Here is a 13,251-nt window from a genome sequence, read left to right on the forward strand (position 1 = left end):
GTATTTTTATTAATTTAACCTATCTACCTGACTTTACCGAAAGACCCAAAGAATAATCGTATAAACAGTCTAAAAACGTAACACAATGTATTGTTATCAGATAACTATTTTTGTCTTCTGCTATGCTGTTGACATCTTTAATAACGTGTAAAATGTTCTTCATAATGTTTTACAGCAAATTGGAATTGACAAGGGAGACATTCCAGACATTGCACAGGTGCGTACACATTGCTTTGCTACAGAGAAAGGATTATCACGTGGCACGGATACTGACATTTTTTTTTCTTCTCAGAGCTGACAATTATCCAAATTAAATGGAAACCAAATTTCGCGTTTTAGATTTTTTTGTGCACTAATTTGTGACTAAACGACACTTGAGAACTTTGCCAAGATCCTTAAGCAGGCTGCGATTTCAGTACGATCCTAAACCTCCTAAGAGAAAATATATCGTAAGTCAAAGTAAATATGGATGTTGCAGTGAGATCATAACTCTCACTCGCGGAAGAGCTGTTGCTATGGATTACATCATCGCTCCCACTCCACCGGCCAATCGGCTGCTAGAAAGACAACCCAACGCCCATACAACGTCATACCTGCCAACCGATACGGTGTACCATATTCTTGTAAAGGGAAAGTGAGTTTTAAGGTCCATACAGCGTACAGCCGTTTCAATACGGACAAAGAAAAAAAAGTGTTTGTTTCTCCCTTGTGATGGGACTTTCTAGGATGAATGTTGAGATTTACAAGGGCATGGGGTGACCAATATGGTCTTAATTGGTCGGTAATAAGGTCGGCACTGATAAGGGGTTGACAGGTATGCAACATGGCTGACATGACATCATCGGCACTTCTGCCAGCCTGTGACCGAGGTGTTTATATTATTCACAGTGTTAATGTTGGTAATATTAATTATTACCCCTGCCACCCCAACTCGAAACTTTTGGATGACAAATTATAGGGAAACATGCCTTGGGGTGTTTGTGTGAAACTGCTCACTGCGGGTTTCCATTGTCAGTTGGAAGTTCTCATCTAAGCCACGTTCCCAACTAATACGGCTCACGCCTGCAGGGCTGTGTATAACGAGAACATTGTGAATAAAGCGAAGGAGGAGGCGTGCCGGGAGATGGTCAGCAAAATATGTATTACCTAACGTCAAATACCGTCATCGTCGATATTTTTGAAAGCTATTTTAAAAGGTACGTTTTGGTTAGCTGCCAAAACATGTTCCGCATGAGGTGACCGTGAACTGCCGTGCAAAGTTTGTAGCGCCACACAAGTTATATTCCAGCCCTTTATCCAACTGTTTAAGTCCAACGTGGCAGCAAGGCTGCCCAGTGGTAGTAGTAGTGCATAGTCTTGGTTCTTGAGGTAAAGTCACGTAGATATAAAAATTGTATGTATATATATATATAATAAGTTAAAATTAAAAATAAAAGCAAAAGACCACGACGTTTCGATCGCCACACCAGCGGTCTTCATCAGGCGGAGAGAAAAGAGGGGGCAAGCCTTCAAATGCAACTGCTTATAAGGGTTTTCAAAGTGAGCAAAGCTGTGTGGCGTAAACGGCATGGGCTGGGCAGCCAGTGCTAATGTAGGAGTAAAGCACTAGGAGTAAAGCGAGTGTGTTAGACAATGGGGGGAGGGAGGGGGTAGAGATGGGGGGAGAGATATGGGGGGGTAGAGATAGAGATGGAGCTGAAGGCGAGGGCACAGTCCAAGTGTGTTAGACAATGGGGGGAGGAAGAGGGTAGAGATAGGGGGGAGGGAGAGAGATGGGAGGTGGGTAGAGATAGGGGGAGAGAGGGGGGTAGAGATGGGGGGGGGCATTGCACCTCGCTACACCCATCCACACTGCTGACGGTAGAAGTTGCCAATAAAACACAAATCAAGTCATGACCCAAAGTGGTTGATGACATCTTAACAATGATTGAGTTTAAAACCGTCTTGTCGGTTCAAATTGTGTCTGTCTGTATATATGGATGGCTTCGTGAACGAATCTTTGTTGATAGCCAGTCGGCTTGCAAAGTACCATCGTCTTGGAGAAATCGATTTCATGTGAGCCAGCCGCATTAAAGTAATAATCAGCCACGGCACCAGTATTGGTTCTGCCGTTTTTCACGAACACGGTCCGAGACATGTCGTTTTCCCCAATGCAACGTATTTTTATCAACGGTACATCCTGCTCTTTTGATAAAACTTCTAGCATCGGTCCTTGGAAGTAACAGCCAAGGAAGAATTGTCACTTACTGCAGGCTTGTGAAGTGAAGGAGGCCACCGATGTGTGGGTGTGTGTGCTGGCCTAGAGGTGGTGTCACGAGTCTGTATTATCATATCCTAGCCATGCAATTATTTTGCATTTAGATATTTTAAACATTTTATTGCCATTTTTGTCACTAAATTAGGACGGAGGGGCAGCAGTGGTTAACACCGGCGCCTCGCATCAAGAGATCCCTGGGTTTGATTCGCCACTCTGTGTGGCGTTTGTATGTCCATCTCCCCCTGTTCTGCAGGGGTTTCCTCCCAGGTTCTCTGATTTCCTCCCATAGCTAAAATTGAAAAAAACTAAAGAGCCGTACATTGTTAACTGGTATTGGCCAATAAATCCCAATGCTGAAGTTATCAGCAAAATTACTCAATTGGGGATTATGCACAGCAGCAACATCGCCCTCTTCTGCAATAACGTGGCAGGATCCTACAAAAAAGTCTTGATGCACGGTTGAGGCGTTTTTGGGTAAACACATGGAACAATGATAATGACTAAACATGAGATTCATTCTTTAGGAGACTCCTTTTAGGAGGCAGCATCAATCTCAGAATGGCTCTGGAAGAGTTTATCATTGCACTGCTTCTCTAGGAATCGGTTCAAATGGCCACACTTACCCCTCCTCTGCATGGCCGTCCTACTTGCTCCGCAAAGGGCGGGTTGGTTTGTGTCAATCTGCAAATGTGTTAACCCACGAATGAGCTATTTTTGTGCCGAAGTGTTTATAGTCGCAAGTGACTGAGCGGAGGCTATCAAACTTGTGGCACTTGAAGCTCGTTCGCTCCCAGTTTCCCTACATTTTAAGTGCAGGATGTCGGTGAAGGTGATTCCAACGTGTGCGACATGGCCATTTCAAGCCCTCCAAGGCGCCCAACAACTTTACAAAAAAATGTATATCCAAAGGGATTAGAAGAGACTGTCTATGAATGTGCACGCTGTATAAAGATATCTTATTGCCTTACTTTGTAAAAGCACTTTTTTTTAAAGGACCAATTAAAGGTATGTAAGCTAATTGATACATTTACCCGATTTGTGCTCGTGTTGTATCGGTGTAGATAAAAATCAGTGCATGGATTAATGCGAGTGGATGTGTTCCATGCAAAGGTATTGTCCACACAAGTCCTGCATGATCTGAAACTCCATGGGGAAAAGGAGTCCCCCTTTAAAGAGCTGACCTTTGAAACGGTAATATTAGTGGCACTTGTGCCAACCCGCTGTAGATTTCTGATGCTTTGCTTCTTTTGCTGGCTGTGCATATAAATAGGTGGCCCTTCAAACTCTCCCCCACCCCCTGCCTCCCCCCGCATTCCCATACATATGCTTGGTGTTGGCAGCAATCTTGCCTGCGGTGAGTGGTCCGCAGTGGCGTGGCCGAGTCGCCCACCTGCCGTTGGGTCCGCCCACTGCCGAACCATTTACATCCTGAGATTTCAAAATTTTCATTTCCCACGTGCCTCCAAATGCCAGTGCCTTGGAGGCTGCGTTGCACCATCTTGCCAGAAACATTTCCCTTGTTATTAGAAAAAAAGCCGTATGGGTAACTGTTTAACCATTCAGAAAGTGACGTAAGCAACAAAATAAAGGGAGATGACTCAAGGGGGTGTGTGACAAGCTTCTAAATTAATGTCCCATGTCTGATTCTCTCTCCGTGTCTCTCTCCATCTCTTTTTCACCCCCTCTCCTTGTTTCCATCTGTGTTTATCTATTTCCCTGTTCAAGGCTCTCTCCACGTCCCTTCATCTGTATTTCTCTTTCCTTTTATGACATCGCCACCACTTGCGCCAAGCCCAAACTCTGTGTAGCTCTTCCTGTTTATGTGGATCACGCGTAGAGGCACTCGGACTCCCCGTCGGGATCCCAACTTCTCGATAAATCCCAGAGGACGAGTACAGCCAGGATTTTTGAGAATCACTGTCGCCCTTCACCAGTCAGGGCATGAAAGCAGCCCCAAATCCTGAGACCTTGTCACAGGAGTTGGTAAGCTGGCGCGGTGCTCGGGGTCCGGGTTGTAATGTGTCATCACAACAGGTGCTGTGTGCTCCTCACAGTATTTAATTTAATGATTCATTGTTTTTTATTGATATTTACATCCATTATTGTGGGTACTTTTAGCGTGAGTGTATGAGATGGGAATAGGTTCTGGCTGTATAGATTTGGCGATGGTGGCAGTGATGTCTACAAAAAACGAGTTTTGTATAAGGCTTCTGAAACGTTACATTTCTCTGTCTCCTTGTCCATGTTCCGCTCGTGTTTCTGTTGGTTTCCGTGAAAGTTTGCGTTTTCCATGTCCTCTGTTTCTCCTATCTTTGTCTCTCCTAGCTCTTTGTATCTGTGTGCCTGTCTCAGGTTTTTGTTTTCCCCTATGTCATCCTTTCCACTCCATGCATCGCTCCCCTGCTCATTATCCTGCCTATACACAGCATGCTGTAACAAAACCAGACAGAAGCTCTACAGCAACCCTTCCTGGCTTTGATGATGATGATGCAGGCTTCTACTCCTTGTCACAATGCAGTGCCTCCATCTCGTCTTAAACCAAAGCAATTCGTGTGTCTCCTGGCAGCATCCTGGCAGCCCGCTCTGCAATCTTACTGTGACCCCTGCCCGGTGCTACACACAGGATGAGGATTATTATCACCCTTAGTCGGTGCCAAACTTTGCCCACAGTTATCAGCGGAGGGCCTGTTCACACACAGCCCTCGAGGCCTAATGCAGCAGTCTGCAATGATGGCTACATTGTGCTGATGAATCCTAACAAGGACGAAACTGGCATACAGTAGTCTCATGGTGCTGCTGCTGTTTCAATTAGTATTCTCACAGTTTTTATACTTTCGAATTGGTGTCTAAAAAAAATACTCTGTATTTTTACATGCAGTATGGTGATGTCATGTGGCATGTAAGCCATGACGAGAGGACCGATCTAATGGTGACACTCGTGCTTTTGCATCCAGCCTGCACGCAGCTTTTGGCCTGATGAATACCTCATTTACATAAAGAGGGAGAATTTTGTGCTACAGTGGACCAATTGATATATTTTATTTCCTATACTGCCCTACATACTTAAACAGGTTTTGTGTAACTTTGAGGGAGATTTTGCCCTATGTTGCTCCTGCCATGATAACGTAGAATTTTATATATCTGGTTGAAGGCTACCAATGGAAATTACTATAACCCTATTTATCATTTGACCAGGGGAGACGCTTTGACTTGAACGTAGGGAATACTCAAGTCGGGTCTAGATACCACTTGCCATTGGGGGATATAAATAGCTTGGGGAGAAAACATAATCTGCTTCTGGGATCACGCGACTACTCCCCGTATGGATACACGCATGTGCATGTACGCGCGCACACAGGCGCGCACCGACAATTCAGTCTGCAGCTCTCAGAACGGCAGCTCTGCTTATGGGCCGTTGCACTGAGCTTGTAAGAAAAAAACACTTTTATTGTTACATATGTGATAAATGCAGTGATTACGAAGACACTTTTTTTTACCCAGGAGAGCCTCACTGAGTCTCAATTTTTTTACAAATGTCTTGCCTGCTTGGATAATTGGCTCAAGCTTATAAGCATTTTCATTGCGTTTTAGAGAGATTCAAAGAATGCATCGATACAACTCAGGTGTACAAGGTGGGGGGGGGGGAATGCAAACTCCATACAGATCAGAAAACTACTTGCTGTACTACCTCCGACATAGGTGCTGCAGTGCCCTGTCTTATGCTCATGATCTCAACACAATGTGCAAACTCCTGCCTCCAAACCAGAGGATCCAAAGGTGCTCTCCACCACACCCAGCTGCGTCACCAGTTCTCCTTTTGGAGCTGTGCGATTTTAGAGCAAATCAGACAATAATTATTTAGCCAAAAATAAATCAATAAATGGATGTTAATTATCATAAGTTTGGCAAATTTTACAATATTCTCAGACAGATATATGGAACTGAGAGCTGAGAATGTTGAGGTCCTAGTTTTTTTATCATGAACATGGCACTGGGGTTGAATGCAAGACGTCCACTGAAGATTGAACCCTGATCCTCAAGCGGTGAATTTGATTACACTATGTAACACGATTTTTATTCCTGGGTAATACGTGTTATTTCCTAATTGCTTATGCCCCAAAAGTATAGAAGTTTACAACGAAGCACGGAGATGCACAAGCTTGGAATTACATGGAGGTGTGAGCATATGCATCGTGGAACAAATACACCTCGATCAATGTTTTGATTGCCAAGAAAAACCTATGGCTTGGGTGGAAACAGGTGGCCGAAGGAAGGGAGTAATGGTCAATGCATGAGGGCAGTGACAGAATTGGCAGCCGAAGAAAGAAAACACTGCCCTTAAGTGGACGACCAGCAGAGCAATGGAGAGGTGACCTCGCCTCGTGTGCAGGAGCGAGATGCTCTGTGGGATTTGCGGAGCTGGGGGGGGGGTGATGGCACGGGGAGGCCTCCATTTAGCAAAGGAAGGGATAGATGAGAGCTGATTAATGCTGATGACGCAGAGAGCTAACATTCGCCTAAGTGGCCCAGAGGAGCACCATCTCGATGCTGTGGCTAGTGGCTGCTGCTGCTGTTTGCGAGGCGACTGATGAGCGTCACCCCGTGATCTTTGCAGTGTCTCTGGAAGTTCGGACTGTGCACTATATAAATACGACAAGAGGCACAGTGTGATGGGGGTGGAGGGGGGAAGCTTCTCTACACTTTTTTATTCTCGTGTGGATTTTACCGCTGAGAGGTCGGATACAATAATCGATTTCCATTTTAATAGTTAAATTGATTATTTTTAGAGTTGTCTATTTTCTAGGATGCTAGAATCACGATAAAGCCATGTGTGGAAGGGAAGACGCTAAAACGCAACGCGCACACCGACTGTCCACGTGACACTTGCTCCGTTTCCTTTTGCTTCGTTGCCTGCGGGTGCTTTTGTAACAGACGGGATGGCTCCATCTCTACACGATGTATCAACTCTACTTGTCGTTTGACTCCATTACAGACATTGTGACCGCACAGGGCAACAGCCTTGACTTGAGCTCTCCATGCTTGTGTTGTTGCCTGTGCTCGTGTGGCTGGGACGTGCCCACGGTCTGTGTGTGTGTGCTTAGGCGCCCAGCTCTCTCTTAGAAGCCATGGAGCAACACGTCGCCATCCAGGAGGCTAAGAAAGGGAAGGAGGGATCCACAGGCAGGTAGGAAAGCCGCATGTGTGTTTCTAACGTCGCACGCTGTGCACACCTTGACAAACGCGTCTTGATGATGTACGTATGCATTTTTAACTTCTTTCGCACCGCACGTAGCCAACCGTGCTAATTGGAGGTGCGGGGGAAGGACAACAAACTAAACACAAATGAGCAGTTCTAAAGAAATGAGTTTTCAATCTAGATTTAAAAGTGCATAGCTCCGGTGGCTTCCTAATATCGGAAGGAAGAGTTCCAGACGACTGCAGAAACGCATCCAAAAGTGCCGCGCGATAATGCAGTGACTGTCAGATTAGGCCGGGTCACTCGAGGTCGTGTTTCTCAAGTCAATGTGGTCCAGAATAAGTTGCGAAAGTACAATGAGTTGAGTATCTCAGCCTGTTTGCGAATGTGCAAACCATTCGTTAGAGTAATTCCACTTCATTTTGGTATACCCCAACTCGGCGGTTACAATGTATAATTAGTGTTGTGGCGTGTAACACGCACGTGAAGGATTGTCAGCGATCATTGATTGTGGACTCGTGGATTATTCCTTGCTCACATATGAGGTGAGGTGGGAAGGGGGTGCCGCTGTGGCGAAATGTTAAATACCTTGCCTGGTTTACAGGAGGTCGTGGGTTTGATCCCGACCCTAACGCTTGTTATATATTTGGATTTACCTGTTTCTCTCCTCGGGGTCACGTGGGTTTTTTTTCCTGATTCTCCGGTTTTTCCCTCAAAATTTAGAATCGAAATGTGTTTGGAGTATTTGGGTGCTATAAGTTTCCACGTGCTCAGCTACTTCGTTGAGCGATCATTTGTAGCCAGGTCGCTTCTGAAAAAGAGATCTATAGCTCAGTGGGCCTTACCTGGTAAAGTAAAAAATAGATTCGTTTGTAGAGTGGGGCCCTGAATATTCATCCTCCACATCAGAAAGAACTGCGAAATATGGAGGATGTAGAGCACTTTATGTACTGGGGTAGTCGTGCAATTCACGCAAGGGATTGTGAAAATACGGTGAAGAAATAGCTCTGTGTAGTGTTTGTGGGCCAGGAATTGTATACTTGTAACCTACTTGTAGATATGAAACTCCCATGATGTGTGTCTTACCATTTACGAATACTGGTAATACACAGACTATACCCACGTTGTCGTTTCCTGTCTGATTGACTGTGATCCTGTAAAATTTCGATTTAAAGCTTTCGTGACTGCAGGTATTCATCTTCTTGGTTCTTTCGGTAAAGTCACGTCGAAGGGAAATAATAAAATAATAAAATACAATTCTCACGATGTTTCGGCCACAACGCAAGCAGCCGTCCTCAGGTGAAGAACAGGTCTGTTGGAAAGACAGCGTCTGAATGAACACCACCAAGCTTGGCAGCGTATATTTAAGCTGGGTTAGAGGAGGAGGGCGCCTTGACAAAGGAATTTGCATATCAACAGAGGGATTTGGCATATTTATGGAAAATGCAGATAAGGGATTAGTCACTACTTGTGGAATGTGTAGGAGGTGGGGGGGGTCTCAAAGTCATTATGCTCGTGTATTACGTAGGATTAGCAGTAATAAAGGGAGGACGTAGGATTAGCAGTGGTTTGGCTGCTGCAGCTCCTTACTATTAAAATTCCTTCCCTTTATTACTGCTAATCCTACATAATACACGAGCATAATATGACTTTGAGACCCCCCCACCACCTCCTACACATACCACAAGTAGTGACTAATCCCATATCAGCATTTTCCATAAATATGCTAAATTCATCTGTTGATATGCAAATTCCTTTGTCAAGGCGCCCTCCTCCTCTAATCCAGCTTAAATATACGCTGCCAAGCTTGGTGGTGTTCATTCAGACGCTGTCTTTCCGACAGACCTGTTCTTCACCTGAGGCCGGCTGCTTGCATTGTGGCCGAAACGTCGTGAGAATTGTATTGTATTATGTTTTATTTTTATTATTGTATTAGTTCCCTTCTACGTGACTTTACCGAAAGAACCAAGAAGATGTGATCCTGTAGTCTCATAACTCACTTTGAAGTAAATGTGTATGGCCTGATGGTAGTGTTCACTTAAGGCAGTTGAAGGCTCTTTAGTTATCTAATTACCAGTCAAAATGCAGCCTACCAACCTTATGTGTCCGTGTTTGTGTGTAATTTGTGCTGCGTATGGCCATTGGTGGGATTACAGCATTGAAGGGTAAGCCACAGCACTATAACGATGCATTCATATTGTCTGTGGGACATGATGCACGGCTGGAGCTGTCATTCAAATGTAACCAGTCTGCAGCAATACATTTCACAAGGAACTGTTTGGATCGTGGTTAAGCTAATTTGCATTGCTTATAAATCACCGCCACTTCTCCTGCACACTATCACCAGAAGCATCCTGTCGTATTACTGGCTATACAGCACACGAGGGCAGCTTGCATCTGTACTTAGTCTTGATTGATTCTGCTAAATGTTGACAGTACGGATGGTGTCTCCATCAAGGTCGGTGCCGAATTCGACTCGGACTGCCACCATTGAAAGCATTTTTGTTCACCGTAGCCAGGCCTTGACTTCAATCACGCTGGCCTCGGTAGTTGCCCCGTAGCGCATGTCCCACTGTGCTGTTGTGGTTGCTCATCTTTCAAGTGTGCGTAGCCCATTTTTAATCTGTTGACGTGTATGGCTGTGTGCTGAGGACCTCTCTTGTTATTCACTCCAGGGTGGCCAGTGGGGGCACAGGCGCCGCGGTGAGTGACATAAATTCGTTAAACATTATACAATATGTTGCTTAAATACCGTCCTTTGTCCACACTGTTCAGCCACCAACATTGCAGGCCATACGACTTCTCTCTGCCCTCGCACGGCTCCACTTGGGAATTTCCTCCCGTCGTCTGTTTTTCCTGAACCCTTTAATAACCCTTGCTCAAGTCGAGAGATGCGTTTATAATTCTTCTCCATCACATATTTCAATGCTGCTGTTTTCTGCTGATAGCCCCTTGACATTCGGAGCCTTTAGGATTGATCACGTCAACCGTGGTTTAAAAAAAAATAAACTAAGGTTGTTCTTTGAATTATTCTTTCACGATAGGCTCCAACTACATCATCTTCTCCGGTGAGCACCCCTGCCCAGAGCATCGATACGACCGCAGGGGGAGATGTCTTCTTGGCGAGCAGTGCACCACAAGTGACCAGGTGCGTTTGCGCACACGCGGCGACACCCGGGTAACTCGGCGTGCTCGGACGACGATTCGGGCGGCAGGGTGGCACATTGCTAACGCTTGCCCCCCTCACGGGGCAGAAGAACCTGGGTTCAATTCCCAATTGTGGTGGGTGCCTTTACTGTGTAGAGTGTGTATGTTCATCCCCTGCTCTGCATGGTGTTTCTTCCCAGAGTCTCCAGTTTCCTTCCATACCTAAACAAAAGACATTGTAGCTGATATTGGCCAAACATCCTGATGCTGGAAGTTTTTCTGCAAATGACTGTTTGGTTTAAACATGGCGACATTGCCTCCTACTGTGGAAACATGGCAGGAATCGAGTTTAAGACTCGGTGGAGGGTTTTCTGGGTAAACGAGCAAAGTATTAAGTTAAAATCCAGGCATGCACAATTGAGTCTGAAGAGTAAAAGTTTGTTGAAGGTTACCAGTTTGCCGAGGGATGTGAACCATGGATGAATGCGGTGAACGCGTATTCACACCCGCACAAGTGGGCAGCCGGCTCATACCACTGCTGCATGCATGTGGAAGCATCGCGTACTGGGCAGCTCCTACTTCAGTGCACGACCTATGCACCGTGGTGGCTAGGAGATGTTAACTACCTTGCCTGGTATACAGGAGTTGGAGTTCGATTCCAACCTTGATGCCTGCTGTATATTTGGAGTTTGTCTTGCTCCCCGTGGTCGTGTGTATTTTCCTCCGGGTCCTCTGGTTTTTCTCTCCACATTTTAGAAACGTGTATTTGGCTGCTATAAATTCATAAGGCACTTAATTTGGCTATCATTTGTGGGCAGGTCGCTTCTGAAAAAGAGCTACAGGCATTCCCCGGGTTATAGAAGGGCCAGACTTACGGAAATCCGACTTTATGGAAATGCTCCCATGAATAATGTTATAAAAAATTCAATACTGTTTGCGGAAATGTTTAAGTTTAGTTACGTAAGAGCAGATAGTGCAGTGAGGTTGCGGACAAATACTGCGAAGCGAGGCGTAAGTCGACCTGCCTTACGCCTCGCTCCACCAAAACGCTGCCATCACCGAGCCCGAGCTTCACTGGGATTAAGGTAAATAAAAAGTGTTGTTAGTGTTACTTAATACTTTTCCTTTTGTAGCATTACATAATTGTTCGTTTCCTATGCTTAAAACTATCTTTCATTTCCCATGCATCTATTGCTAGTTTTCTTAATTTTAAGTTTATGTCGTCAGTTACATACTGTATCTGCTATGCGTGAGTGTGCGGAGCGGTGGCGTAGCGGTTAGCTTGCTGCGCTATGAACTCGGAGACTCTGGTTCGGTTCCTGCTCATGGCAAACACCGGTGACAATTATTTGAAACGGTCCTGGGCCTCCCCTAGGTCGACTCGGACTCAAATGCGTGCCTGGTGCAATGTGTAAAATATCAGCACTGGGGATACAAAGGCGGCCGGGCGTGGTGCTGGCCACCCCCCCCCCCCCTCGTATGCCGTTCCAGCTTTCATAGGTGCTTGCTAACAGCACTTGCCCCAACAGTCTGTGAAGGCTACACGGGGGATATTTTTCTGTGTGTGTGTGTGTAGACGAGCCTACTCCACTTGTGCCCTTCTGTGTGTGTGTACGTGAAGTCTAGGCCTAGGCCTAGCCTAGACTTCACGTACACACAGTAGTATACATTCCATTAGTTTAATTTATGGGTCGTGTTAGGGGAGATTTTCGATTAACGTGAAAGACTCACAGGTAGTGCAAAGCGGATGTACATCGATACAATGCAGGTCGCGATAGAAAATGGATGACAGCGCGATACAGTACTGAGAGAAAACGGTGGTGGAGGCACAACTATTTTCAGCTATGGGATTGTATCTTTATTTTGGGGCAAAATTATTCAGTTTTTGACATACGAAAAATTCGGGTTACGCATCGTTCTCAGGAACCTAACTCGGGACTGCTTGTATTCGCTCAGTTGGCCTTGCCTGGTAAAATAAAAAATCAACTTAACTTGAAAAATGTATGCACTTCAGATGGTCGCAGTTGGCTACGTATGGTACGAAAGAAGTTCAACATAAATACATACGTATGTACATGCGACTGCTGCGAGTGGGGCCTGCATGGACCATCACAAACAGTCGTGATTATTTGAGCTAACGGGGCCACTTGATGAATGTCTGACATTACATGTGATTGGACTCCCGGAAACTCATCTGGGCATGATGTGCACGGTATAAATGACTCTGCACATGTCCCGTCGTACTGCGATTTACTTCTCGAACACGCCCTCACTTTATTATTAACACCGCTACCAGATTTGCGTCGCTTTGACTCCACACACACACACACGTCGCTGACAGCATCGTCAGTCCTTTCTCGTTATCCGTCACCTCTCAGCCTTCATTCCACCTACCATGTACATGAACTATTTTGCGTCGCGCGTAAAGAAATACTATACTGGAGAGTACAATAGATTTTTTTACGTACGGTATTTTGTTGATTTTTTTTATAGTGTACCGATCTTATTGTGCCCTGTATAATTTGTGTTAAAGTTTACTGTCGTACACTAGTGTTGATTTACAATATTTTAGTAATATAATGTAACGTTGTGGGTACATCTAGCATGAAGATGCGCGCATTAACGCACAGCGTCACCGTACAACCTCCGT

The 13,251-nt window shown here is 45.3% G+C and overlaps 1 protein-coding gene across 7 annotated transcripts in view; it reads left to right on the forward strand.

The window, feature by feature from the left end:
• LOC144948706 (clathrin coat assembly protein AP180-like) overlaps positions 1 to 13,251 on the forward strand; it is a 142,924-nt gene that overhangs the window by 51,636 nt on the left and 78,037 nt on the right. For 6 of the 7 annotated variants that reach the window (XM_078878389.1, XM_078878385.1, XM_078878392.1 and 3 more), the window contains exons 10-14: positions 176 to 217; positions 3,368 to 3,448; positions 7,360 to 7,442; positions 10,130 to 10,157; positions 10,499 to 10,602. In XM_078878389.1, the coding sequence (XP_078734515.1) occupies positions 176 to 217; positions 3,368 to 3,448; positions 7,360 to 7,442; positions 10,130 to 10,157; positions 10,499 to 10,602 (338 nt within the window). The remainder of the gene's footprint in view (positions 1 to 175; positions 218 to 3,367; positions 3,449 to 7,359; positions 7,443 to 10,129; positions 10,158 to 10,498; positions 10,603 to 13,251) is intronic. The other variant, XM_078878391.1, reaches the window with a different exon arrangement.

The sequence above is a fragment of the Lampetra fluviatilis genome, chromosome 50 (genome assembly GCF_964198595.1).
Source record: "Lampetra fluviatilis chromosome 50, kcLamFluv1.1, whole genome shotgun sequence".
NCBI classification, from domain to species: Eukaryota; Metazoa; Chordata; class Hyperoartia; order Petromyzontiformes; family Petromyzontidae; genus Lampetra; species Lampetra fluviatilis.